General features: G+C 43.4%; 1 protein-coding gene across 1 annotated transcript; it reads right to left on the bottom strand.

The window, feature by feature from the left end:
- Positions 1-300: 300 nt before the first annotated feature.
- Positions 301-23,840, bottom strand: LOC309685550 (protein ELYS-like; the record flags this gene model as incomplete). Its single annotated transcript, XM_082501297.1, has 13 exons — positions 301-323; positions 7,801-7,891; positions 9,327-9,455; positions 10,393-10,454; positions 10,814-10,995; positions 11,083-11,215; positions 12,998-13,148; positions 15,817-15,901; positions 16,884-17,000; positions 18,302-18,509; positions 19,283-19,463; positions 22,244-22,497; positions 23,720-23,840. The coding sequence occupies 13 exons, from the start codon at positions 23,838-23,840 to the stop codon at positions 301-303; spliced, it is 1,737 nt and encodes a 578-aa protein (XP_082357423.1).
- Between the last annotated feature and the right edge of the window lie 2,565 nt (positions 23,841-26,405).

The raw sequence follows: 26,405 nt of genomic DNA, 5'->3' as shown, positions 1-26,405 counted from the left end.
ACTTGCAGGCAAGTGGTCCACCCCTGGCTTACAGGATCTAAGATTTTAGAATAATATCCTACAGGTTTTCTCTGCCCTGCCCATCCTTGGGTCAAAACCCCATATGTTGTTCTATTATCCACATTGATGAAAAGTTGAAAGGGTTTACGGATATCAGGTAAGATGAGGACAGGTGCTTCTATCAATTTTCTTTTTATCTCTTCCCAACGCCTCTCGTCCTCAGAGGTCCATTTAACTAGTCCATTTTTAGTTAATTTCATTCATATAAAAATTCTACTTTATTACTATATCCTTTATCCATTATCGACAGTACCCCAACAATCCTAACAATTGTTTTATTTGCCTTTTATTAGTGGGTATTGTTAGAGACAAGATTCCCTTTACTCTTTCAGGATCTAATTTCTAATGCCCCTTTGTAAGCCAGTGCTCTAGATATTTTACTTCTTCTTCTGTAAACTTTAACTTAGATCTTGAAACTTTTAGTCCCTGGAGACTTAGAAAATGTAGCAACTTAATGCGTTCAGTTCTAACATCTTCTTGAGTTTTTCCAGCAATTAGTAAATCATCTACAATTGTATCAGAATCAACTCTTGAACTCAAATTCCAAAGTCTGTGGGCAGTATCTCTTTAAATTTGATATGCTATTGTAAGCAGCACACCCTCTACACAGTCGACTTTTTGCTGACAACAAATTGTAAAAAATAGGGAAACCTCTGAGGTGTGATGTAGTTTTAGGAACCGAAGAGCAGCTTTCCCAAAGTTTAGGACAAGTACCAAATAATATTGCACAGCTTAAAATACAGTTGTTTACGTTCTGACTTCAGTACAGTACAGCTTAACTGTGAATGTAAGGAATTAACATTTTGCATTGTGAGCCAAATTATTTGTGGCAGAAGGTCAAACATCACATAGAAAATTTAAACCTGCATGTTTTAAATGTCAACTTGTTACAGGACTTGTAAGCAAACTTTAAAAAGCTTAAAAAGCTGTTGGCCTCACTTTTGAGGGCTCCAAATACTCTTGCAAACCAACATTAATATTTCTGACCTATACAGGCCGTTCAACCCACTGTTCCCTAAAAAAGCTATCAGGCAGTAAGCATATGGTGAAGTACACATGTTTATTTAACATTCCTAAAATAAGTTGTATCTACATCCTACATAAATGAATGAAGTCTTAATATAAAATAGAAAACTGCATTGACAGAGGAAATCAAAGTCCATATGGAGTTACTTATCGAAGACCTTTTGTTTATGAAATTTTACAGTCATTTCTATAAATGATCTCTTCCAAATTAGATGATTTTTTTTTCTTTTCTCCTAATCCACACCATTTGGATGACTTTACAAACAGTGGTGTTCATTATAAACAGTTACAGCATCTTCTGGTGCACAAGTGGCTATGGAAAATGAGACAGTCTTTTTTTGTTCTTTCAGAGTGTTCTCTGCCATGTCTGCGGTTTCTTTCTGTTTGCTTTTTGTTCCATCCACTGGACTTCCAAACGGAGAGATAAATTTGATTTCCGCTGGTGGAGGTGACCAACTAACTCCAAAAAACCCCTGTTCTCTAACAGCAAGACTATGGATAAGAATTAAAAGGCAACGACTCACGAGAAACTATGGATTGGCTTCTACCTGTGGCTTCTTCCCTCCCACCCCCCTCTAAAATCAACTACAAAGCTATTTAGGGGCAGTTACATGAGAACTGAAGAAATGGCAGGAAATAAATATAATGCATTAACAGCCCTGAGAGCAGTCTACGAGAGGAAGTTCTGAAGGGGAATTAAACTACTTGGTTGGCTGCGGACATGCACACTGGGCATAATCTTGCAAGACGATCCATCGCTCTAGCTAGTGCGCTTCCAAAAGGAGAGGTGAATCTTGTTTCCACTGGGGGAGGTGACCAAGGACCTTCTTTTCTTGTGGTTCTGCAAAGACAGAGAAGTATCAAATTGATTCTTTTATTACCAACAGTATTTAGTAGAGGAAAAGAAACCCCGTGGAGTTACAAAATCAATGCCAAGGAATTATTTATGGCCTTCTTTGTAGACAGGATCAAGGCAGAAAAGGTACATCAAGAAGCTTCCTTCTGCTGTCATTCCTTGCCAGACTGTCCCAAGCATTCTCAGTCACTATTCGCATGAGCTTTTAGAGCCCCTCCCACCTCCCAGGTTTTAAGAGGCAACCGTCCTCAAACGGTTTTCCAGAGGGAACCGGACAACATGGCCAGAAACAAGCAGTTCTCTTTACTCGTTGTCTGACCTTCTCCTGCATTCTATAGGGAACTAAAGACCATAAGAGTGTGGTTGCATAAGGTGGAATAAGACCTTAGATAGACAGATAGACAGACAGACAGATAGAAGAGTGCGCCATCATTGCAAAGAGTAGTGCCCACTTGCCCTTTTCTCTCCCGTTCCTCTTCTGTTTCCATTAGAAAACTAAACCCCTAAGTGGGGAAAACGGTGCCCAGCAGACCAGCAAGCTGCACAGGCTCAGAAAGTCAGAGCAGAACTGTAGAGCCAAGTGAGGAAGAGGCAGTTCGGTGGCTAAAAGCTGAATCGCTAGCACGACAAAGGAATGCAAGTAAGTGCTCAAAAAGAATTTCATACTTGCTGGCTTGCTTCATTTTTGATTTTGCAGCTCTCCCTCTCTTGAGTTTTGGCTTTCCTACAGACTCTCGGGAGTTGGTATCCTCCTCCTCTTGAGTTGGAAGCTCCTGTGTCAAGGCAACAAAAACATTACTCGTGCACAAGTTCTTACACTTCTACAGAACACAAATGAATGTTTCTTTCATGAAGAAGTCATGACAGAGTGATTCCCAAAAGCATGACAGTTTCTCTCCACAAAAACAAACTTCCCTCTCAAATTCTCCTACCATCCTACAAGCTGAAAGTCTGCAATTAAGAGGTAGCCCACCAAGTAAGTTTAAAGAAAGCTACTCTGCCTTTTGTTAAAGGCAAAGCAACGCTTCCTAATTCTTGACTTACACAGATTCAACGGTGATTTTTGTCGCTAGTTTCCATGAAGGAAAAAAATAATCAAATCATTTAGCTGATTAATTTCAAGCTCTCTTTCGATATACTTTCAAGGAAAAAGGCAAGGCCTTGCTAAGTATGATTTGAAAAAGCGGTAGAGAGCAAAAGTCAAGAACGTGAGACAACCGGAGGTTTGCTTACTGGTTCTTTCACAATTCGGGAAATGCTAGACACATTTTTTTCCCCTTGACCTCAAAAGAGGGGGCGAAAAGACAGGTTGGGAAGACAAGTCCGGGTCTAAATCCTGAAGCTGCCCAGGATGGTCTGCTTCCCCAGCTAAGAGAGGTTGGTCACTAGGCTGCGCCTCTTCATCCCTGACTGTATTTTCAGCAAATTGTACCTTAAGGTTTTTCCGTTTTCTTGCACTTCTTCTGGGAGTGACTGCCGTTTTTATCTCATGAGCAGTGTCAATCTGGCCCATTCCTTGACACGGAGATGCTCCCAGTGCTGCACTATCTTCAATCCCCTGAAGTTAAAAAAGGTCCGTTAAGGCAATATTCATTACCAAACAGACTAACTTCAAGTCGAGCTAGATGAAACCGAGGACAGTGAAATGCTGCTTTTCCTTTCAGATCACCACTGGGTGTAAAAAGTTAAGACACGTATAAGGTACTCTCTGCTACAGATAACAGTTCATGTGTTGAAGGGATAGAAGAGAGCATTCAGTGCTCCATTTCTGGTGTTCCTCTTCACGAGTAACGATTTGTCCCCACTCGTGGACAAAGTGAGCGGCTTTACAATACAAGCTGCATACACAACTGCCAGTAATCATCCCATTGCAGTACCTTCTGGACCGATTACTAACCCACACGGAGTGACCGACTCTGCACCTAATGGGGCAAAATGTCCCCAACGTCTGAAGTTTCAGTCATGAGAGGTGTGACCGCAACACTGCGCCAAACTGGCCAGGTATCACATTTGGCATCTCGACACTGCGCTTTCAGGAATCACTTGGATTACACGAGACAACACGTATATTTTAACTACCTCCACCTCGTGCTTTCTAGTTCCCTGTACGGAGCAATTCTTCTTTCCTTCTAGATCCTCAGATCTGACGATCCTGAGTGAGATACTCAGGCTTTTATGGTGAGAACAAAAGTAGTATCTGTGACTTATTTCCAGTGACTCCGATGCTCAAGAGAATTTAACCCCTGTGTAAGCACCTTTGCCCAGCCCTCTACGTTATCGTGCTAGCCAACGATGGCAGAAGGAAGAAGCCCCTCTGCAGCAGTCTCCATAGAACCGGCTCGTTTTCTTGCCTCCTGCCTTGTCCAAAGTTGCCAAAGCATCCTATGATAGCAACACACCATGCTTCACAACTAAACTCAAGACATACTAGTCTGCCATAAGCTTTCCTTTCATGCTTACAAATCTACAAACAAGAGAGCAGTGACTACTTTGTCCTCAATTCAGTGAAGGCAGACGAGCCAAAAGCAGGTGTTTACATCTAAATCAGGACAAAACAGTTATAACGAAAGCAGAAAAACCTTCCCCGTACTGCCACACGAATGACTGCAGAAGCTTTGTGACCGTCTCATGTACCCGCTGCCTTCTTCCCATCACAAATTTCCCGTCTACACCATAAGGGATTTACGTATTCCCAAGTCCGTAACCCTCTTCTCTACAGTGTCATCCTAAATCCCAAAGCCGAGACAGCTAAATAAGTGACTGCCCATTTAACTTCATCTCAAATGTGGGACACTGAAAAGCACTTTCTCTTACTTAAGACCGATCTATTTGTGGTACGCCTTCCCTTCAGTTTGCATTTCACTCCTAACTGTTACTAACGATTCATGGTGGATGTCTTCTGAAGAACTCATCAGCGCCAGCAGAAGTGAAAACAATGGGGAAGAACCTGGGACAACTGGAGAATCACTAGTTCTAATTTTCAGTCCATGTGAACAACCTTTCAAAATTCATATTTTACAAAGTTCAGATGGTAAAAAATGTAGTTTAAGAAAAAAAAAAAAGACTTTTAAGTAGCTTGAAGTATCTTGATGCTGAAATTAACTCATTACGGGGAATTCTGCTTATGTTAATAAGGAACAGAGAGTAAACGATCTCAGCACCTAAATCATTCCGACAATGAGTTTGGTTCCCACAGCATTTTGTCATTTGGTAAACGGCCCCCAGTATCGAAAAGCTGCACTCTCCAACTTTTTGTGTTGTCTTTAACAATTAAACGACTTCTTTTATTAAGTCAAACAAGAAACTTTTAAGTTCTAACAAACCAAACAAATGTATGGTTATTTTAAAAAATAGTTTAGGCACTTTTGTTTTTCCTACTACAGCCCTCAAAGGCCCCAGTCTTGACGGGTTCTATTCGGTGTTAGAGGTCCACAAAACGCATAGGAGAAAAACAGAACTGCCCTTATGTAATGAGGCTTTAACTTGCGTTCACCAGCTAAAGAAACTGAGACCGTTTTGGGTGCCTTCCAATTGTCAGTAAGACAGGACTGTCCTCCATTTGCAAAGAGTTTTTCTGTTTTGTCGAAAATGGGAACATAGCTGACTTACATTAATTTCCTCAGTTTTAGGAAAATTGTTAGAAACAGTTATTTCTTCCTGCGGAAAAGGAATATTTCCTTCAACTTCAGCTGCTTCCTGCCTACATTCTTGGGGAAATCCATACACTTCTCCTCAAGGCGATTTCCTGAATGAGTACTGACCACATGCCAGTGTTAACTCACTTTCTTCCATGCAATATAAAGAAGTGTATTTCCCAAAGCTATGGGACAATGGGCACACGGCAATTTAATTAGAGCTAAGCTTCCCCTCTTCAAGACTGGTCCTAACGCGCTGCTTCCAAAAGGACTGTATATGCAATACTCACGCGCACACTGAAAATATTCCACAAGGTGAACGCAACAGTGTTTCCGTTAAATTCTTTGGTGGTTTCATTTCACACCAAGTTTACCGGCGTCTGGTGTGGTCGGTTGTTGTTGCTGGCTTTTTTAAAATACAAACCTTAACCACAGGAGGAGTCTCAGGTACATTCAGCTCTGATGCTCCCGCGAATTTCTTGTGTGAGATGGGACCACACATATTTGATCCAAAGGGGCTGGATGCCACGGATGAAGTAGGTGGTCTGCATGGGAACTGCCAGCTACAAGCCCGCACGGGAGAACACGAAGGAACGGGACGGCCCACCAAATCCAGCAATCTGGAAGATTCACAATTTAAAAGATGAAAAGTAATAAATAAATGGGGGGAAAAAATCACGCTGCGGTCAAGAAATCTGACACGACACATAACAAAAACATTCCAGGAACAAGAAATACAGGTGAACCCTCCCTGTTCAGGTGATGTATCAGGCCCAAGAACAAGCTACAGGCATCTTCTAGTTTCTCAAGTATTTTGGTACATCTCATGCTTAATTTCCCAAACCACTGCCACTGAGGAGAGAGGAATCCCTTGCAAATTGCGCAAGTCAGGTCAGTCTCACGCCAGAAGAAATATCATCTACATTGCAACACTGGCACCACTTCACATTCTCCCCTCACTTGTGCGCCCAAGTTGACCTTTTCTTTCACAGAGACAAAGCGGAATGCAAGCACTTGGAAAACACAGAAAGTCTACACACACACATCCATCCATCCACATACGAGAAGCAACACCTTTTGGAAAAATTCATGCTAGATCCACTATTCCTGGAACATTTTTGTGAAGATTTTGTAATTGGTGTCCCAGCAAACGCATCGCACAACTCTGCATCACGGGGAGTTGATGTTGTGGCTGGCAGTTCTGTAGCTCTAGGACTAGAATTACAAGGAAAATGTAACTGACTCCCATTCCCCTGAAGTCCACACATACCAGAATTCAAGTTTATTTGACCGTGCCACCCGTAGGAAAATCATCGGACAACCGCAAGCCTCTTTCCTGCTCATTAGAATTCTGCTTAAGTTGATGTAAAAAAGACAGAAACGAAGCAGCAACTGGGCAGGAAGCGGTAAAAGATTACTATTCGATCCCATGAGCAAGTCTATCAAAATCTGTACAACGGTACCTTAGTGGTAATCAAAGTTTTTGTGTCAGCCCTCTTAAATTCTGTAAACACATTCACCATAATGGCAATGTGGTATGTATGTGTGTGTGTATATATTCATATATCTATATGTATTTGCATAAGTGAGATTTTCATAGCAGAACTCTCTCTCTAAATACTCCTTATGAAGGACAGTTTCTCAAGTGTTCTATATTGTACGTGCAAAAAAGCCAAAGTTTTGTGCAGGTGCACCTTCCCTCCAAAACACTCACATAATGCAAATGGATTTTTCTCTCTCTCTCCACACATGTAGCTCAAGACTGTGACAAAAGGCTGCTTACCCATCGCGTTGGGAGAAACTGGGTTTCTGCTCATTTCCTTCCCAGAATTTTCTGATATTGGCCAATACGTGACTGAGGAAATTTTCTCTTTTACACACATTTCCCACATGAGCTTGTTTCGTTATTGTTGATAATGGCTTTGGTCTTGAGTCTGTAAAGCAAGAAGGGAAACATATCAGCCTTGTGTAATCAAAGTGACAGTGAGTTGTCCGCTATATTCCCTCTCCTAAAAGTTACCTTCTCTTAATACCAATGAAGGCAAACGGTAAGGCTTGGCTCTCTCAACAGCCCGCTTCCTTTCAATTCGAGGAAGGATCTTGCCAGATTGGGCTACTGCAGAACTTCTGGCAACTTTAGAAAAAAAGAGAACAAAAAAGAAATGAATCAAAAATTTCAAACTCAAAAAATACGTCACCTTAAAAGAAGGCAAGAAGTATTACCTTCAGATGTCCAACGTTTAATGCATCCTCTCAGAAGTTCTGCAGAACCTGTCTGGACAGCAGCTGACAATACTGCTTCCACCTGCTCCTCCTAAACATAACAGACAGAATAAAATGAGAATCTTACCTACTTTCAGCACCTGAACCATCAACGGTGAATGTTTGTTTCTAGCTGTATACTCAGTCAGACATCACAAAGTCAATTCGGAGACATGCGAGTCATTCCACACTCTTTGTCTTAATTTGAGCCACAGGCTGGACTGCTCCTTGGTCTGAGGAGCACAGTAACTTTTCCTCTGACATTTCAACTTACTGAAGGCTAATTCTGATCTTTAGATCCATGCCTCTGCAGTACAGGCTTCATGCACTGACTTCCAATTAGCTCTTTTCTGTAACATCCTCTGCCACTCCCCATTACGCATTCCGTGCGTGTAAGGTTGCCATCAGGAGTGCAGGAAGGGTGAAAGGTTCCTCCACAAACTTTTACTTTGCTCTTTTGGGGGTTTTGTTTAGTTGGGTTTTTTTAAAGACATTCAAAAGCATTTTCCCTTCTAGGCAAAATCGTTACATTCCAAGGGATTTCTACACAGTGGAACACACATGTGATATTTCCATCTTTTTCTGAAAACTGGTTGCAGGCAAGGAAACACACCAAATGCTATTCACAGTGGCAAACAAAACTGCAAACCAAGCTTCTCGACCCTACTGCTGCAATTTGTCTCACTAACATTCCAAAGGAATCCCTGCTCAAATGCATAACAAGTCTCCGAACGGCACAGTCACAATCCAGCAAAGGCTATTAAAAAACAGACGGGCTGTTCATCACAAAGACTCCATCTCTCATGAAACTCTTCAGATGAGAGAGAACGGTCGGTGCCAAAGGAAAACCTGTGACAGAGGGGGTGAAGTCACTATGGCGAGATAAAGGAGACAGAAGGCAGTGAGCGTCATGAGATAAAGGTGATGACGGTGTTGCAGCAACAAGAGGGCAGTCTAAGAGGAGTACGTTGGGCTACTGTAGCACGAGGCAAAGGCCGCAGAGGTGAAGATCTGCTTTCACCTGACACCAGTAATCCTTTACCACAGCTCTCTTCCTTGGAAGCAAACGGTCGTGTGTAGTGCAGCAAGCTGACGTTTGCAACAGCTCGCATCCCAGCGAGACACCCCCATTGTCAGCTACTGCACTAAACTTCATGCTTCGAGAAACCGATGGGGATGAAGGTTGCTCTGAGGGAAAGAGGCTTGATGTTGTGCGTGACCAGCACTGAGCGCACGCTTCCTTGTGCACGTCTGTGGCCCAGAATTAAGAGACGGGTCTCTAAAGACAAATCTCTTAGGGCTGTTCCCAGTCAAACTCCATAGTTTGCGGCTAAGCATACTATTTCTTCTGCTAACTCCAGCCAACACTCGTATTTCAGGGCAACTGGCAAATAATACGAAAACCACGTTATCATGTCTTGTAGCCTCTCCAGCCCCGCCAAACCAGAGGGCTGTATCTCCCCCTTGATTCCCTCATATGCGCTCACCTGGCTCAAACTGGATGGCTGGACATCGACGAGTCTTGGAGACAGCAAGCCAGCTACCAGACACCTGTGGTAGCTCTCACCAATGGCTTCAGTCATTGAAGGGACAGATTTCTTCAAAAAATTCAAGGTCTGAAACATCAATCCAAAACTACTGATAAAGGCCGCATTGTTAGTCGGTCACTAAGGGCCTGGGTAACCGCTAAGAGAAATTATAGAAACATCCCCTTAAACTGTCAGAAAGCCTGCATCAGGAATGTGCTTTGGCTTAGCCATCTGAGTAAGCGTTACTATGCCGAGTCTTAAAGACGGCAGCCAAACTAACAGTTACAGTTTATTTTAAAAATCTCGTGAAAGAAAAGAGCAGCCCTTGCAATGATTAAGTATTTTCTAGCTTCTCTCTCGATACACACGCCTTTCTTTTTCCCTGACCACTGACACAAAATGCATTCTATAGCAGCTAAACTAACACACAACTGTAAACCACGCTTTGGAAGATCCTTTCGATGCTTGTTTGTGCAGAAGCTGATCTATGTTGGAAATATTTAGCGAGCTGAAACTTAAGTCAACATTATTTGTCACAATCTGGGCAGTGGCTCGGAAGTTGCAATTGGGCCAAGTTTGGGAGAAAAAAAGTTTCCGTTCTTCTCAAACAGTTAAGTAATTTCTCATTTTCTCCATTCTGGCTCCCTTTTTTCAAGTTAATCGGGGATAAAAACTCTAACTCAAGACTATGCAGGCAGTTTGACCGATGGCTCGTAAAGAAGTAACAGCTTTCCCCGACTTCCACAACATTTCTGTTCTTGCTCCTAGAGCAACATTGCATTCCTTTCTAGACATCCAATCCCTGATCATGCTTCCACAGGAGACCGTGGTGGTTTTACAGTCCCAAGAGCGGACCTAAAGCATGAGCATTTGCATAAATCTGGTGACAGGCTACAATTGCAATTACGCGTGTGGATGGGCAGGAGGAGCATTAAATGGTCTCAGACACTGAAAGCAGTGCAACAGAAAGCTTAGAAAATGTCCACCTCGTGACATTCTCAACAGAGACAGAATAAAAGGTCACCTCCTTCTGGAAGCTGGTGCAAGTCATGTGAACAACTCCGGAGTTCAGCAAGCACGTGCCATCTGCAGAAACAACAAACGTTTGACAACCTTCCAGACTCTCTCAGTTATGTTATGACCAGTTTACATTGTTTACATAGCAGTATCTGGAAAGATAGAACCGAGTACTTTGAGCTTCAGTTCCAAGTCATTTCCTTCTATAACCAGCACCACTTCACAGGCTACGTCACAAAAGCAGCAAAACTCCGCAGACTGCCAGATATATTTCACAAGAGGAAATACCTCGTTAGTAACGTCATCAGAGTTGGGTTGGGGGTGTGGGGGGTTGGGTTTGGTTTTTGTGTGACAGACAATGAACAAGAGAACCGAGAAATAGCATCTCATTTTAAGCTTATCGCTCTTAAAAGCACTGAAATACCTACCAAAAGTACAGGCACTCGGATTAAAAAACTGCTCCGGTGGTGGATAAAAAGGAGGAACTTCCCGACGTAGACTGCGCTCATGTACCAGAATATCCAAAAGGAGCTCGGGAGAAGTCATGCTTGTCACAGTCTCCAGTGACCACAAAGCAAAATAGGGGCAATCATGAAGGAACTCTTCTGGCCTTAAAGAAAACAAGGGCGTCAGCTAAACGCCGACATTCAAATGAATTATTTGCAGGGATATTGAAAGCAACTTAATAAAAATCTACCTTAGCGAGTCTGGCATTTGAGCATGATACCAGCTGTTAATGTCAAATACGCCCAAATAAGTAGATGGTTTGCCTTGACCGTATGTTTGCACTTGCCAACTGAAGACTGCTACACTGATGTCAGGATATATTGCTGTAAAAGAGAAGACATTGTTTTATTTGCAGAAAATAGGGTAGATCCGATATTTTTAAAACACCACTTTTCGATCGTATATGCTTGTCTCACACAGCTGGCATTATTCACTTCCAGCTTTGACTCAATGACGAGTTTTAAGAATAGCTCCTTTCCATGCATATTCCAAACGAAAGACCACAATTATCACACCAAATAAACAAAGAAACCCTGACAAACCAGAAATTGGAATAGAGATTTTAACATAAACTATTCACAACATTCACACCTCCACACTTACACACACAACACCAGTTCTCTTAATCCAAATGCATTTCAGATGAAGACCCTTAAGATCAAAGCCCCTTAAGATTGTTGAGTCCAACCATTAACCTAACAGCGACAGGTCTCTTACGTACCTCCAGGGATGGTGACTCAACCATTTCCCTGGGCAGCCTGTTCCAACGCTTTACAACCTTTCCCGTGAAGAATTTGTTTCTAATACTCATTCTAAACCAGACCTGGCACAACTTGAGCTCATTTCCTCTCATCCTGTTACTTGGGACAAGAGACTGACCCCCACCTCACTACAGCCTCCTTTCAGGTAGCTGAAGAGAGCAAGAAGCTCTCCCCTCAGCCTTCTTTTCTGCAGGCTAAACAACCCCGGTTCCCTCAGCCGCTCATCGCAAGACTTGTGCTCTCCACCTCTCACCAGCTTCATTGCCCTTCTTTGGACATGCTCCAGCACCTCAAGGTCTTTCTTCCAGGGAGGGGCCCAAAACTGAACACGGTCTTCAAGCTGTGGCCTCACCAGTGCCGAGTACAGCAGGACAATCCCTTCCCGACTCCTGCCGCTCACACTATTTCTAAGACATGCCAGGATGCTATTGCTCTTCTTGGCCACCTGGGCACACTGTCGGCTCCTATTCAGATGCCTGTCGACCAGCACCCCCAGGTCCTTTTCCACCAGGCAGCTTTCCAGCCACTCTTAGAATCATAGAGGAGCGACACCCGGGCACTTGACCCGACCTGGCCAACAAGTCGATTTCATACAACGAACATCACATTCGATATCAATTAGAAACTTTGCTGTGAAGTGCTCTCTCTCCCCTCGATGGCTGTGATCCTGAGAACTTCTTCCCCAAGCTTGTACTGTTGCATGGGGTTGTTATGACACAAGCGTAGGATCTGGCACTTGGCCTTTGTTGGACCTCAGACCGTTGGCCTCAGTCCAGCCAGCCAGCCTGTCCACATCCCTCTGTGGAGCCTTCCTACCCTCAAGCGGATCAAGGCTCCCACTCAGCTTGGTGTCCTCTGAAAAATTCTTGAGGGTGCGCTCCATTCCCCTGTCTAGATCATTAATAAAGGTAGGTATTAAAGACATCAGGCCCCAGTACTGAGCCCTGGGGAACACCACCTGTGAGGGACTACCATCTGGAAGTAGACACGCAAACAGGTTTGAACAGGGCAAAAAGAGATTCAGATAACATTCCAAAGCAGTGGAGAGAATGATCTTATTGTTCCAAGGTGACAGCTGAAGGAATAAAATGCCTGACCAGCAGTATACAGATGACCCCACCATACATCGCTAGAGCATGTCAGCAAGCGTGAAAACTCACCTAGTTTTTACCTTAAAGAAGTCTCACATAACTTAAGCACACGGTTTGTCTTTTTCAATAATCCCAACAATCCAGTCTGTACAGATATTTAAGGCTTTCAGACCCTGTGGCCAGAACAGCATCCATTGCTTACATTCCAAACCCACGTATTTTAAAATAATCAAACACAGGCATCAGAACAAACCTTCAATAATGCTATCCTCTCTGTCAACAGGGCTGAGAAATTTTTCTACGGTCTGACAGCTGAGTAGTTTAATACTGCTGATCTGCCCTCTCAAGGGAAAGACTCCTCCCGTGAGATCTAAAGTGTACCTCTCGTCACAGTTTTTCAAACCCTGGGGAAACAACAGAAGAGACAAAGGGTCATTTTGAGATAAAAACATACATTATAGCTAAATATGAAAGACACTCTATATCTCATATAATAAGCATATTTTACCGTGTATATTTCCCATGAGCTTATTTGTGACAATAAATAGAAACTACAAATGACATGCAAGAGAATTCAGTGTCAAACCCCAACAGCTAAGTTTGGCGGTACAGACCAGGCACGTTTTCAAACTCTAGCATTTCCCTAACATCATTCAGATCTAAATGTGTTTTGCAGACTTCCTTGCAATGTCAAGGTTTCTTTATAAACCTAAATATATATCTACAAAGAGATATCTGAAATAACGCAGCATGCATGCACACAAAGCTCTTTCCTCCGTGTCTTGGTCACAGAACTGATGAAGTCAGAGAAGTCACGCCATCGCAGCAGCTAAAGCTCTGTCGAGAGGTATGATCTAGAGGCACATCGCCAGAGTGAACGCACATCCCTCGCTGGGAACTACGAGAACTTCTTACTGATGAACAATCTTCTTTCAAACCACATAAGCTCCTGCCACCTCCTCTTCTCATCTTGTCAGAGACTGATTAATGGGTGAATTGGGTGAAATGGGTGAATGGCCCTCAGGTCCTTCACCGAGCACAGCCAACAGCAAAAGAGGAAAACAGAGAGGACATGGGATGCACGTGCCCAAGGCATTTAGGATCACAAAGCACTACAGAGTAAGCAAACTGCTTTGAGATACACTGAAACCCCGGCAGGATTGTGTTCAACCCCTGATGCCACCAGTTGCTAAGTAAGCATTAACTAAAATGAACCGTCTTTCCAAACACAGCATTGCTTCGAACTGTCTGCTGTACGGTGCAAGACTGGGCGTACTGTGGACACCAAACAAAAAAACAACAAAAATCCACCACCACCAAACAAAAGCCAACCCAGAAACGGATCACACCACGTTCTACCCAAGTTTCCTAAAACTTTCCTAAATTAGCATGAAACAACACATTCCCATATGATCTCATAACATACATCTAATTCACCTGAGAAGAGGCAAGCTTTCTCTTCATAGTTCCAGGAAATGTTTCAAATAAATATCAAGGCTGTCTAAAACCAGTAATAATTACAAAAAATTATGGTTTTCATTCCTAAAAAAAATAACAGACGTGCAGAGGAGATGAGGAAAATGAAAACCATCTCTTTGAAAAACTGATGTGAAGCATAGGCAAAGAGCCTCATTTTTGGTACAGAATGAATGATCACTACACCCAATTTTAATAAAAGATGTTGTCCTGAACGAGACATCCACCACTCCAAAAGACAGTTTCATCAGGTAAAGTACTAAAACTCCAGAAACCTGTCAGAGACTAATTTTAAGAGCTAGAAATTTAGACTTTCGTTCATATATGAAGAGCCGGTCCTCCACAAAGAGGGCGCAGAGGGAAAGGGCAAAATAATACCAAAACAATTCCTGCCTAAGACAACTTCTGAAGCAAAGCAGTCTATTTGAAACTTCCCACACTGGTGCAAGCAAATCCCACTTAAGGAACTCCATTGTATGGAAGTGATGAAGGAGGGACTTTATCGACCAGTAAAACAGGAAGAGAGTTTTCAAATGAGATGCACTGGTCACACTCCGATATGAAAGTAGACGCTTTTCTGCCAGTGAGGATGGAAAGAAACTTGTCTCAGACAGCCGTGTAGGCAGACAGTCATGTGGTACCGACCAAGCTGTGATTCCAAGGAAGTGTTCTGGGACTAAAAGTGCCCACGGTAGAGTACAGATCCTGGCCTAATGCACCTTTTGGGGTTTGTCCTGTTGAGAATATGCAAGACAAAGGATCAAAATAGGAGGAAAGGCTTGCTCTGAATTAAGATTACTTTCCCCTCAAAAAGGTTTTGGAAGACTTCCGAGCATACTACTGAATAGAATTCTACATTACACAGATGCGCCCTATATCTGTTACATACCAGAGATATAATGATACCTCACCTGCATTTTAAACGCACCACCTTTGGAGCCAGCTTGTACATTTCTGTATTCTCTTCTGAACGAGTCATCCCACTGTTTACTGTATTTACATATTTTGCTGGCTCTGAGAGTGGATTCAATAGGTAACCCAGCCCAAGAGAAGAACAAGTTATCTTTACAGCTACAAGCTTTCAGGATCATCAACACGTAAGAGACGCTGTAGGTACATTTCATGTGAAGTCCAGCTGACAGAGCTCAAAAGGAAACCAAGAAACTAAACCCAAAGATCAGCAAAGAAGAAACAGGTATAGATGACCGTCTTTGGAGAAAGGGAGACAGAGGGAAGCTTATTCAAGTCTGCAGGTTGGTTAAACAAAGCTATTCGAGGCCCTGTCTTTTCTTCCTACATGCCCTCAATTTGCTGTTTAAGAATAATTTTATTTGTAAAAGCTGCTTCCTCTTCAGGAATTGAATTGATAGGGGCTCTTTGCAGACGAATCTAGTTGCAACACACGACACTGCAGCACAAAACTGTACGCCTTGTTTTCAAAAAGCATGCACAAAGGCCAGGCCCAAGAAGACTCAGCAAAAGACTACTTTTTTTCCAGTCAGCTCTGAATTTTGATGGTCAATATTAGCCCTGCGAACTCAGCTGATGCTCACCCACAGAAAATAACTCTTCTTTTCACACGCGTGCACATCTTACCTCATACATGACTTGTCCTGATGCCAAGCACTTTCTGTCACCAAATGTTAACTGCAACAGATGTAAACTCAGCGCATCACCTTCGCTGAAAAGGGTATCAATGAGGAAATTAGATTACAAAGATGCTTTATAATCCTCATAATCATTTCATTAGTTCTAGACCGACGTTTTCTTAATAGCACGCTCTTGCTGACAAGAAAAACACCGCTTCCCAAAACACGGTAACTGGCCACATTTAGCCACTAAAATACATAAGAGGACATTTTGGCACTAAAAGCTCCAAGGGCAAATGCTAACCATACATTTTGAAAGCTTTAATACGTTGCATGGACTAAAACTTGTTGGATAGACTTCTTCACAGCCAAGAGGTCTCGATCACAACTGCTTTAAAGTCAAACTTAAAAAGACTGTCGCTCTCGGAACGGCTGAGATGATGCTGAAAGAGAGACAGATCTTTCTCCCCTTCCCTTACCACCAAAGTTCCGGTCCCTCTCCTGCACCCACTGCACCCTCCCGCATTCGGATGTGATGCAGTCATCCAGCAGGAAACCGTTGACTTCTCTGCTGAATCCTTCCCTCCAGGTGAGCTGAACTGGCTCACGAAGGCTCACTGGCTCACGACTGCCGAAGCTGGCACAAGGCAATTGCCAATACTGTCACCGCCCTCCTTTAGGGGCAGCGGGCTGTTGTATCGGCACCTTTAGTCTTCTAGATCTGCAGCCTCAGCTGCTTTTAACGGTATTTTAATACCATGCTGGGAGCATCAAACAAACCGTGAAGCAGTCAGCAAGAAACAAAAGGAAATCATTTAAGAATGCAAGCGCAAAAATGCAGCCACAGTTGCTTTGCCTTCTTTCCGAAGGCGGGAACTACCGGGTCCCTCTTCACATCTCTTAAAGCCTGTAAAAATGGCATTGTCAGCTTAAAACCTTCCCTACCTGACCGAATCTCCTGCATAGCTCAAGAAACAAAACAAATATACCTGTATCGACTGTATGCCGACAAACATATTAAAAAAAAAATAAAATTCAGTGGCTCACTGAAGTGACACTGAAGTGTTTATTCACCTTTCCTGTGTAGACTGAACAGCCCACAAGTAGCAACAATTGAGAGGATCATTCTCAGGCTCTTGAAAAGTGACAGCATAGACAGGAATCCTTCCTCCTTCAAGCTGAGAGTGGTGCCTACAACGTTAAAAAAAAAAAAGAAAAAGAAAAAGAAAAAAAGAAAAAGAAAAAAGAAAAGGTGAGCCTACCGGCCCTAACTGTTTGTAGAAGGGTAGCAGCTTCTTCCATGAAAAGAAGACCTTACGAGCTTATCCTCAAAGTACAGAAGGTCATACTTCCATCTCAAACAAGTGAGTCAAGGAAGAGACAACTGTATATGCAACAGTCAAGAGGTGAGGAAACTCCTGTCCAGCAAACGCAATAACCTGGGCTTATGTCCTCCTCTGCCTCAGGAGGAGGAACATCATAAAGGATTACTTCAGCAGCCAGGCAAAAGATTGCTCCTACTGTTGTAGCCTACTTCAGTATTGAACTTCAGATGCAGCATATCTTCTGAACAAATTTAAAACAGTGCCAAACACAAGTAGCTTCTCATTTCTTGGACTACACAAAGCATTTTTCTTCCAGACTTGTGAATCTTATTGGTACCTTCACAGTCCATTCTTGCCACCTAATTATTCCTCCACTGGCTATGCATCCAACAGCTTCTGGTGAGTCGCTGCAGATGTGCTGAAGTGAATCCCTGTCTGAAGCTGGCCAAATATTTCAAGTGAGATTGCTCTTTGGCAGATCTTAAATCACCTCTTAATTTTTCTTACTTATAAATTTACACCTCCCTTATTCTCACCGCCAAGTGTTGCAAGCAAACTTTCATTCACATGCATCGTTGCCTCGGAATGGGTCAATCTCTGATTTCAGCCAAAGCTGACGTGGAGGAAAGAATATATTTTCAGACACAGATCAGCTACTGATTTTTCGTCTCTCACTTGTTTCCTCCTGCACATTTTAACGACTAGCATCACCAAAATCACACCACTAACATACTTCAGCCTTTCAAAGTATGCCCTAGGTGCAGTTACTGGATCTGAAAAAGAGTTCCTCAAATCAGTTTCATCAAAATACGCACACAGGGAAACAACAGTTTCACTGAATACTACTGGTAGAACAGACTGTCTGATAAAAATCGGCTCTATCGCATCCCAGCTGCTTGACGTGGAAAGCATGCTTCTTTGGGTTACAATTCCTCAATCCACAGGCACAATAAGGAAAACAATCCCAGTGCACGCAGGAGAAGGCCATCCACTTAATGCAGGTGTGACTTAAAAGGTATTGCAGAAGAGGATTTCTACACATTCCAAGATTGTACTCATACTGGGTTCAGTCCCTGAAAAAGTCCTCTTTAAATTCACATACTTCCTTAGGCAAAAAATGGAGACCGCTGCCCCTCCAGGCGTGGCCAAGGGTAAAGGCCTACTTACTCCCTCTTCAAAGTCTTCATGTTCCACAGTGACAGGTAGCCGTCTGAAAAACCCACAGCGAGCTGATTGCTTCTGCTTATGTAGCACAGCGTTGACACTGCTGTTCCGGAAGGATTTTCTAAATAAAAACAGAGACGTCTCCCTTCTCTGGTCACAGCTTCTCTCCTCTGTGGGACTTGAGCAGGACTTCTAGTGACAACTTCCAGATCTACACACACAAAACAAGGAATGCGTGATGCCATTTAGCGTGCATTTTATACGCTGACGTCACAAAACCCATAATCTAAGTCGACCGTCCCAGGCAAAATACCAGTTTATGCAGCACTTTTTTTGCCATTTCCATTTTGTACGTCTTCAAAGAACATAAGAACTCTCTGATCGGACACGCATTCTCACTCGTAGGCAAAAATCAAGTAGAAGCGTAACCTTCATAGACAAATTCCTCTTGGACTCCATACATCAGGAGTTTGGGCCTCACAGTGAAGCTATTTGAAGTGACACCAACTCCTGAAGCCACTGTTGTAATAGTTGAAACAGTGGATGCAATCTGAATACACCAGAGATTTCATTCATCCAAATGCAGGGGTTTTGACAAGTTGGATTTTTTTTAGAAAACAAGCCTAGAATTTGCCCCAGGTCACTTAAGACGAGCCAAAGAACGTTCCCAAGAAATAGGGCACCTCCGACACAACTTCCTACCAGGCAGCTGCACCGACTCAGATGGTAAAACTCCCACACCTCACTGGCAAGAACCATAGTGACACAGCGATCTCGGTGGGAGGGGGCATTTATAACACTAGAAGGAGTAATCAGCCACTCCTAGCTTTAATCAGTTCAGGACTATACAATGTCAGACCGCCACCTGCAGTCAGTACTCACAAATGTCTGCACACTAGTATCTTCAAAGCGGGATGCATACTGCTTCTTTAAAAGACACACATTTTCTTACACCTCAATTCATGTTTAAAAACTGAAGCTTACCCAATGCTTCGATATCGTTCTCACTGCAAGACAAATCATCCAAACAAAGGTCAACCAGAAGTAGATGACCAATATCTGTAGCCACTGCTGCCACTCCAAAGAGCCATTGCAGGCTCTGATGAAGGTGCTGAGTGCTCACACTGGCTCCTCCGTGACTCGTTATGGGCTCTATAGCAGTTACCTGCAGGAAAACTACAAGTTAATATTTCAGCTGTTTGACAACCCAAGTCGAAATCATTCAAAAGGGAAGCCAGAACTGGCACATCACAAACAAGAAAGTAAATACAGGAGCATAAGACTTAAAAACAAAGCATGGTTTCCGATTCTATCAAGGAAAAAGAAAAAGAAAACAGCCCTGTACAAAAATCTCTTATTGCCTTCCCTTTACTGTATTTCCTACAGCTATTTCACGGAATTAACTTCAGCTGAAAAGGTGCAGTCTATTATTACAGCTTACCAACTTCCATTTCCTACTTAGAAATAATGAACTATGGAAGGAAGAAGCGCGCGCTGCTCTCTAACATGCCAAGCAGTCGGCATGCACCTCTATTACAAGGTGAGGACAGATTTTTCAGCACGTGTTGCAACACGTCCCAGGACAATACCCACTGCCAGAGCAGAGCACAAGCACAGGAAGACTCCTGCACTGAAGCTATACAACAGAAGGACACAGGCTATCGTTTAGCCCTCTCACAAAATGCAACCCAATGCAAACAGGAAGCTTTACATCAACAACAAACTGTTACAGGAAAATAAAGCAAGGGAGTGAACTTCACAAGGTAGTCCATTTTTTATCTTCTATTTTTACCCCCAGAGGTGGGGAAAAATAACCAAACCCCAAAGCCCCAAAGGTTTCTCCTCTCCCCTATCAAGCACTTGTTGCCACTACTCTGCCTGGCGACCTGCTCCACAATTTACCTTTCATCTTGCTCACGAGAATTCTAATCTTAGAAGCACCCGGAGCAATTTAGACCACTGTCATTTCCTGTTTCAGATTCCCTCTAAATCAAATCAAATTTCCAGTCTTCTCTCCTACTCGAAGGACTATCGCAAGCGCTTTGATTGTTCCAATTCTTGCTGCTCCAAGTCTTGAGGACTGTTATGAGGGAAGCAGAAATACGCTACACAGCTTGCTGCACAATTAGCCAAAGTTCAAGTGTCGCTTCCAACTTCTTTCTCTTCTAAGATTGTTTCCGTTGTTCAACTGGCGCCAAATGAATCTTCTCCATTTGTACATACGGTCTTCCAACAACGTTTCCCGATTTTAACACTGCCATTTACCACCTAGAAGCTCCTGAAACGGCCTAGTTTTCCACTGCGCTCTGCACAGGCTTTTCATATGCTCCTAGACTAATGCCGACTCATTCTGGGAATGAACTCAGAAAACTTTTCTCAGCTCACAGGATCCAAATGCTACCCCTCTGCCTCATACAAACCAGGAAAACTTGGGAAATTACCATTTCATACTTCTGAAACATACAACCATTATAAACCCATTTAACAGAACTAATGTTTTTAATTCAGAGTTGCTTTTACTAGAAACCAATTCCAATAAGACTCCTTTAACATTTTCAGTTTTCTGCTGCATTTCACATGTATATCATCCAGAGGGTAAAAAGAGCTGTTGCCGTGACCAAAAAAAAAAAGCCAAAATTCTTTCTAAGCTTATAAGTTCCGTTTTCTAAGTCATTCCTTTTCTCTCTGAGCAACTACACACCTACTCTTCCACTAAAAGACAGTCATACAGTCACTACACATACCCTGTATTAATACACTCATGGCTTGACACCTCGGTCCGGAATTACTTGAAGTTGCTGTTAACCTGGATAACTTTGTTGTCCACAGAAGTCAACAGTCCAACCAGCAACACCTGTGTCCTGCCTATGCTCACCTAACCTCAGAGCAAAAAGATAGGAAGCGAAATGAAAGCAACAGACCAGACAGGTTTGTAATCAAGAGCATTCAGGCCATAAGAGCAGAAACTCAGATAAGCTTTGGCTTTATTCCCAAATTCACAACCTGCATCACACAACAGCCAACTTGTCCCCCCAAGGCTTCGTCATATTTTCTCCTCAACCACTCTTTTTGTGGTATGGAAAGACTCCCTGATACAACTGAGACTTATAACTCTATTTGGTTTCAAAACACTTCTGTAGACACAGACTCAATACATGACATGTTCCTTCTTCCCCTTTCCTGTTCTTCTTCCCAGCTTGCTTAGATTTCAGAAATAAAACTTAATAAAGCTACGTCCTTTTTCACACACATAATTTACTTATTGATTATACGCCTATGCCAGCACACAACTTGTCTTTCCAGCTACAACTCTCAGATTTACCCAGACGGTAGGCAAACGCACCCAGTGGAGCACCAACCCAACTCCTCGCTTTAGAAAGTACCGCAATACAAGTGCTTGAGACGAGTAAGCACACTGTAGCATTACAAACAAGCAAAACAGAAACTGTGGTCTGCTCTAAAGTCACCTGCTTGCTAGGCTGAGATTCATGGGAAAGGGTCCAAGTCATTTACAGCACAACTATGGAAGACCGAGATCTTTGAAAGACGGAATTCCTGACAGAAATTTCATTCTGACAGAAAAAAGCATTTCAGAAATTTCTGTTACAGACCTGTTAAGGGGTAGTGATTTATTTTTTCACTCGTGCCAAAAAAAAGGTATTTTTCAATGCCCTTTTGTGGAAGTGGAGAATCAGGTAACTTTGTGCTCTATGATGAAACTAGAAAACTTGGTTTACTATCCCTAAACTCAAAAGATAACAGTACCATTGTGCCCAAGATTTTACCTCAAGGCTCTCTCAGCTGGATACTCTCAAGTGACAGTACGTTAATGCACTAGACAAGAAATACCCCCTACAAGGAGGCGCTCCAAAGCTTGTCCTGAGACAGGGTCATGCAGCACCTAATAACATAAAAGCTTCGCTTCTCCAATTAAAAAGTACGTACCCTTCCGGGAAGAACAACCGATTTCACCACTCGTGATGTTCCAAGGTCATACAGACAGAGAACACTTCCCTCTGCTTCTTCCAACCCAACCAGTAGTCCGGTTCTCTTCTGCCAGGAAAACTCCTTCACCACACGAACAGTGGGAGGCTGTTTCTTTACTCCACTGAAACGGTGCGCAGAGAGCCGCTCTGCTGTCACAGAGTTCACTACCTCAAGCTGAGGACCACGCGCCAACCACGCTAGGCCATTCCTCCCTGGAAGAGAAAAGAAAGTTGGCTAAAGCAAATGTCCAAGAGAAGACTGAAAACAACTGAAAAATCACAGTCGCTGCCCCTTTCCTTCCCTAAAAGGACCTAACAGAGGAAGACCGACTTACCTCGTTCTGGTCACTTCCTTAAATCACCCACTGAAATCCTCAAGCCATACCTCTTAAAATTAACAGCCTTATTTATTCTTTTGCATTTCTACCTGTCATTCCTGCACTGAAGAATCTGGATTGTTTGGGATAAAGATTACAATATCTTGACCTAGAGTCTTTAGACCACATTCGGCTTGGTTTGGCTAGAAATCATCGAAATGCATATGGGAATGCAAATCTTCAGGCGGGCTTCCCACATAACAAATCTAAGCCAATTCATTCCTTGTTGATTAATTGTCCTTGACACAGGCCTACTTTGGGCAGGGATTTGGACCTCAACAAGACATTCTCTTAAAACGGGCACCGCATGAGTAAATGTAAACTTTTACACGTGCTGGTCACACGAAGAATTCAACGTGTTTTGTTTCACTGAACTACTTCAAGCTCCAAGGAAGTGTTGCCTCAATTACAGCCTTTACAGTCAGGTACATAGATTCTACCTGCTCTTAACAGAATCCTAGACATCCAGACAGGCACCCAGCTCTGCTTTCAGATCACCTGCAAAGTCCACTACCTAATCTGCTTAGCCGCTTTCAGCGGCTCTCCCGGGGTACTCATCTGCATCCTAGTAGATACTTTGGAAATATGGCTGCAGCGCTTAACAGCGTTATCCTCTTCCTTCTGTTTTTATTCAGACTAGAAAAGAAAAAGCAGGGGGGGTGCCTCTGTAACAGCCTAGAAGAACTATTTCTGCACGCGATGTTACGATGGTCATAGAGCTTGAGCCACTGAAAAGAAATACCGCCCAAAACACCACTATTCCCTTTTTGAAAATTGTTTCTTATGTAATTAAAAATTGAGGAGGGCTCACTGACTCAGCATGTTTAAGTAAACTATTTGAATTGCACAAGATCGGTGCAGGTTGTTATAACTTCAAAGTTTAACTATACCAATGTTCTAATATTAGCATACGTTGAAGCATCCTTTTTGGTCTCGCTAAGCCTGATGCACCTTAACAGCACCGACCTGGCACAGTTGATACTATGACCCGATGCTTCCGGTAACCTCCAGGCAATAACAACTTTATACCAAGTCCAAATTTAAAGGAAAATGCTCACCTCTAGAAAACTTCCCGCACAGCACAGAATTGCGGCTCCTCTCCTCTTCCCCAACTGCCTCAAGAGTCACCTCTGGAAACTGCAGCAGACTGCTCGTAATGTGAGCCCTCAGGTCTGGCATTCTTCACTGTAAATAAAAAAAAACATTGACCAAACAGACTCATGTCAGCCATAAATATTCTTGAGATTGACACTAGTTTCATCAGACGCAGGGAAAAATCTCCTAGGCATCACCTGTATCTCTTTTCCTTAAAAAAGGGGCACTCAGGACAGTTTTTCCTCCCATAGCAGAGCCAAAGGAGAATCCTTTGCTTTTCTGATGCCCGTGAGATCCCCAACAAAAAGTGACAGAGAGGTATGGATGAGATAAATAACAGGAAAAAACCCAGTACACTGAGTTCAAGGCTGCTCACACAGGTGAGTAAGAGGAGGTCTGAGAAAAATCCTATTGGGAAAAGCTTCTCAGTAACAGGCACAAGTTTCCAAGCTGAAGAGAGGATTTCACAAACCATGTTGACTGCGCTGCCACCAAAAGAGAGGCCTTGCTGCCGCCTCCCATCTCTCCATCTGCCCCTTTCTTCTACTACTGTACTCCTGTGGGCTTACCTTGCGCTGCCTTGAACACTTCTTAGAGCACTTTGGGAACCAACTTACCTCCCTAAGCAGACAGGCAAATAAGCCAGAAAAGGAGACAGTGTTCCACCAGGTTAGAGAGTCCAACTGGCTTGCAGAGAGAACTCGCAAGTGTAAAAGGCGGCACAAGGAAGGGGGCAGGACAACGCGTTGGGAAGAAGGAGAGGGAATTCGTCCGTGTGCGTTTTGTGGCAGTAAGCCGGTATGCTAGCTCAGGCATGGGTGAACACCACACTCCGTTTGCAGGGAGAGCTAAAAACCCCTTTGCTTTTAGAAAGGACACCACCCAGGACACAGTCGGTCCACTTAGAACTCCCTCTTGCACGGAGAGGCCCCCCGTCTCACTGAGAAAGGCTGCAGCTGACAGGCGTCGCTCCTTCCTTCAGCCAGAGGTGGAAGCCAAAGTCATTTCAGGGAAGTGGTACTTGGTGATCAGAGAAGGGACGACATTGTGTGCCTCTACTCAGATCACATTTTCTAAGGAAACAGGACAAAGAGTGGGAAGAAGCCAAAGAAGAAGAAATGGAAAGAAAACTAAGTTCTTTTGGGAAAAACAGCATCCACTTTGTTGAACAACAGGTCAAGATCACAGAATCGCAGAATGGTCAGGGTTGGAAGGGACCTCTGGAGATCATCTAGTCCAACGCCCCCCTGCCCGAGCAGGGTCACCTACAGCAGGTTGCACAGGATGGCATCCAGGCGGGTTTTGAATGTCTGCGGAGTGGGAGACTCCACCACCGCTCCGGGCAGCCTCTTCAAGTGCTCTGCCAGCCTCAAAGTAAAGAAGTTCCTCCTCATGTTAAGATGGAGCTTCCTATGTTCAAGTTTTTCCCCATTACCTCTTGTCCTATCGCTGGGCACCACTGTAAAAAGACTGTTCCCATGCCCCTGGCACCCTCCCTCTAAGTATTTATAAGTATTAATAAGATCCCACCTCAGTCATCTTCTCTCTAGACTAAAAAGACCCAGGTTCCTCAGCCTTTCCTCATGAGAGAGATGCTCCAATCCCCTAATCATCTTAGTAACCTTTTGCTGGACCCTCTCCAGCAGTTCCCTGACCTTCCTGATCTGGGGAGACCAGAACTGGACGCAATACTCCAGATGCGGCCGCACCAGGGCAGAGTAGAGGGGAAGGATGACCTCCCTCCACCTGCTGGCCACGCTCTTCTTGATGCACCCCAGGATGCCACTGGCCTTCTTGGCCACCGGGGCACATTGCTGGCTTGTGGTCATCCTGTTGTCCACCAGGACTCCCAGGTCCCTTTCCACAGAGCTGCTCTCCAGCAGGTCAGCCCCCAACCTGTACTGATGCACGGCGTTATTCCTCCCCAGATGCAGTACCTTACACTTGCCCTTGTTGAATTTCATAAGGTTCCTCTCCGCCCAACTCTCCAGCCTGGCCAGGGCACGCTGTATGGTGGCACAGCCTTCCGGCGTGTCAGCCACTCCTCCCAGTTTTGTGACATCAGCAAACTTGCTGAGGGTACACTCCATCCCTTCATCCAGGTCATTGATGACTATATTGAACAGGACTGCATCCTGTACTGACCCCTGAGGGACACCACTTCTTACTCACCTCCAACTAAGCTCTGCAACACTAACCGCAACCCTCTGAGCTCTATCTGTCAGCCACAAGTCAATCATTATTAATTGAATTATTATTCATAGTATTAAAATATTATTAGACTTATTAGCAGACTAATAACAGATAATCATGCATTTTTATAATTATATTATATTATGTTATTCATATAAAAATATCTTTCGATTTATAATTATAATAAATTGTATTATTAATAATATTAATGTATTCTTATTAAGGACTGGTTCAGTGACGTTTTCCCCAGAACAACAGCAAGCAACTCACAAGGACTGGAGGAGCAGTAGATGGAAAGGTCACTTTCTGCGCCTTAGTAGTCAGCTTCAGTGAATTTGTATTTTGCCGTATTTTACTCCTCCGGAAAGAGGATTTAGTGAGTGAGTCGGCAGGTGATTAGTGAGTACCACTGGCTTGGGTCTTTCCCACGTAGGCAGAAAGCCTCCCCCTGATGTT

The sequence above is a fragment of the Vanellus vanellus genome (assembly GCF_965231255.1).
Source record: "Vanellus vanellus genome assembly, contig: HAP1_SCAFFOLD_47, whole genome shotgun sequence".
Lineage (NCBI taxonomy): Eukaryota > Metazoa > Chordata > Aves > Charadriiformes > Charadriidae > Vanellus > Vanellus vanellus.
The sequence above is the reverse complement of the archived record's forward strand: the minus strand, read 5'-3'. Positions and strand labels throughout refer to the sequence as shown.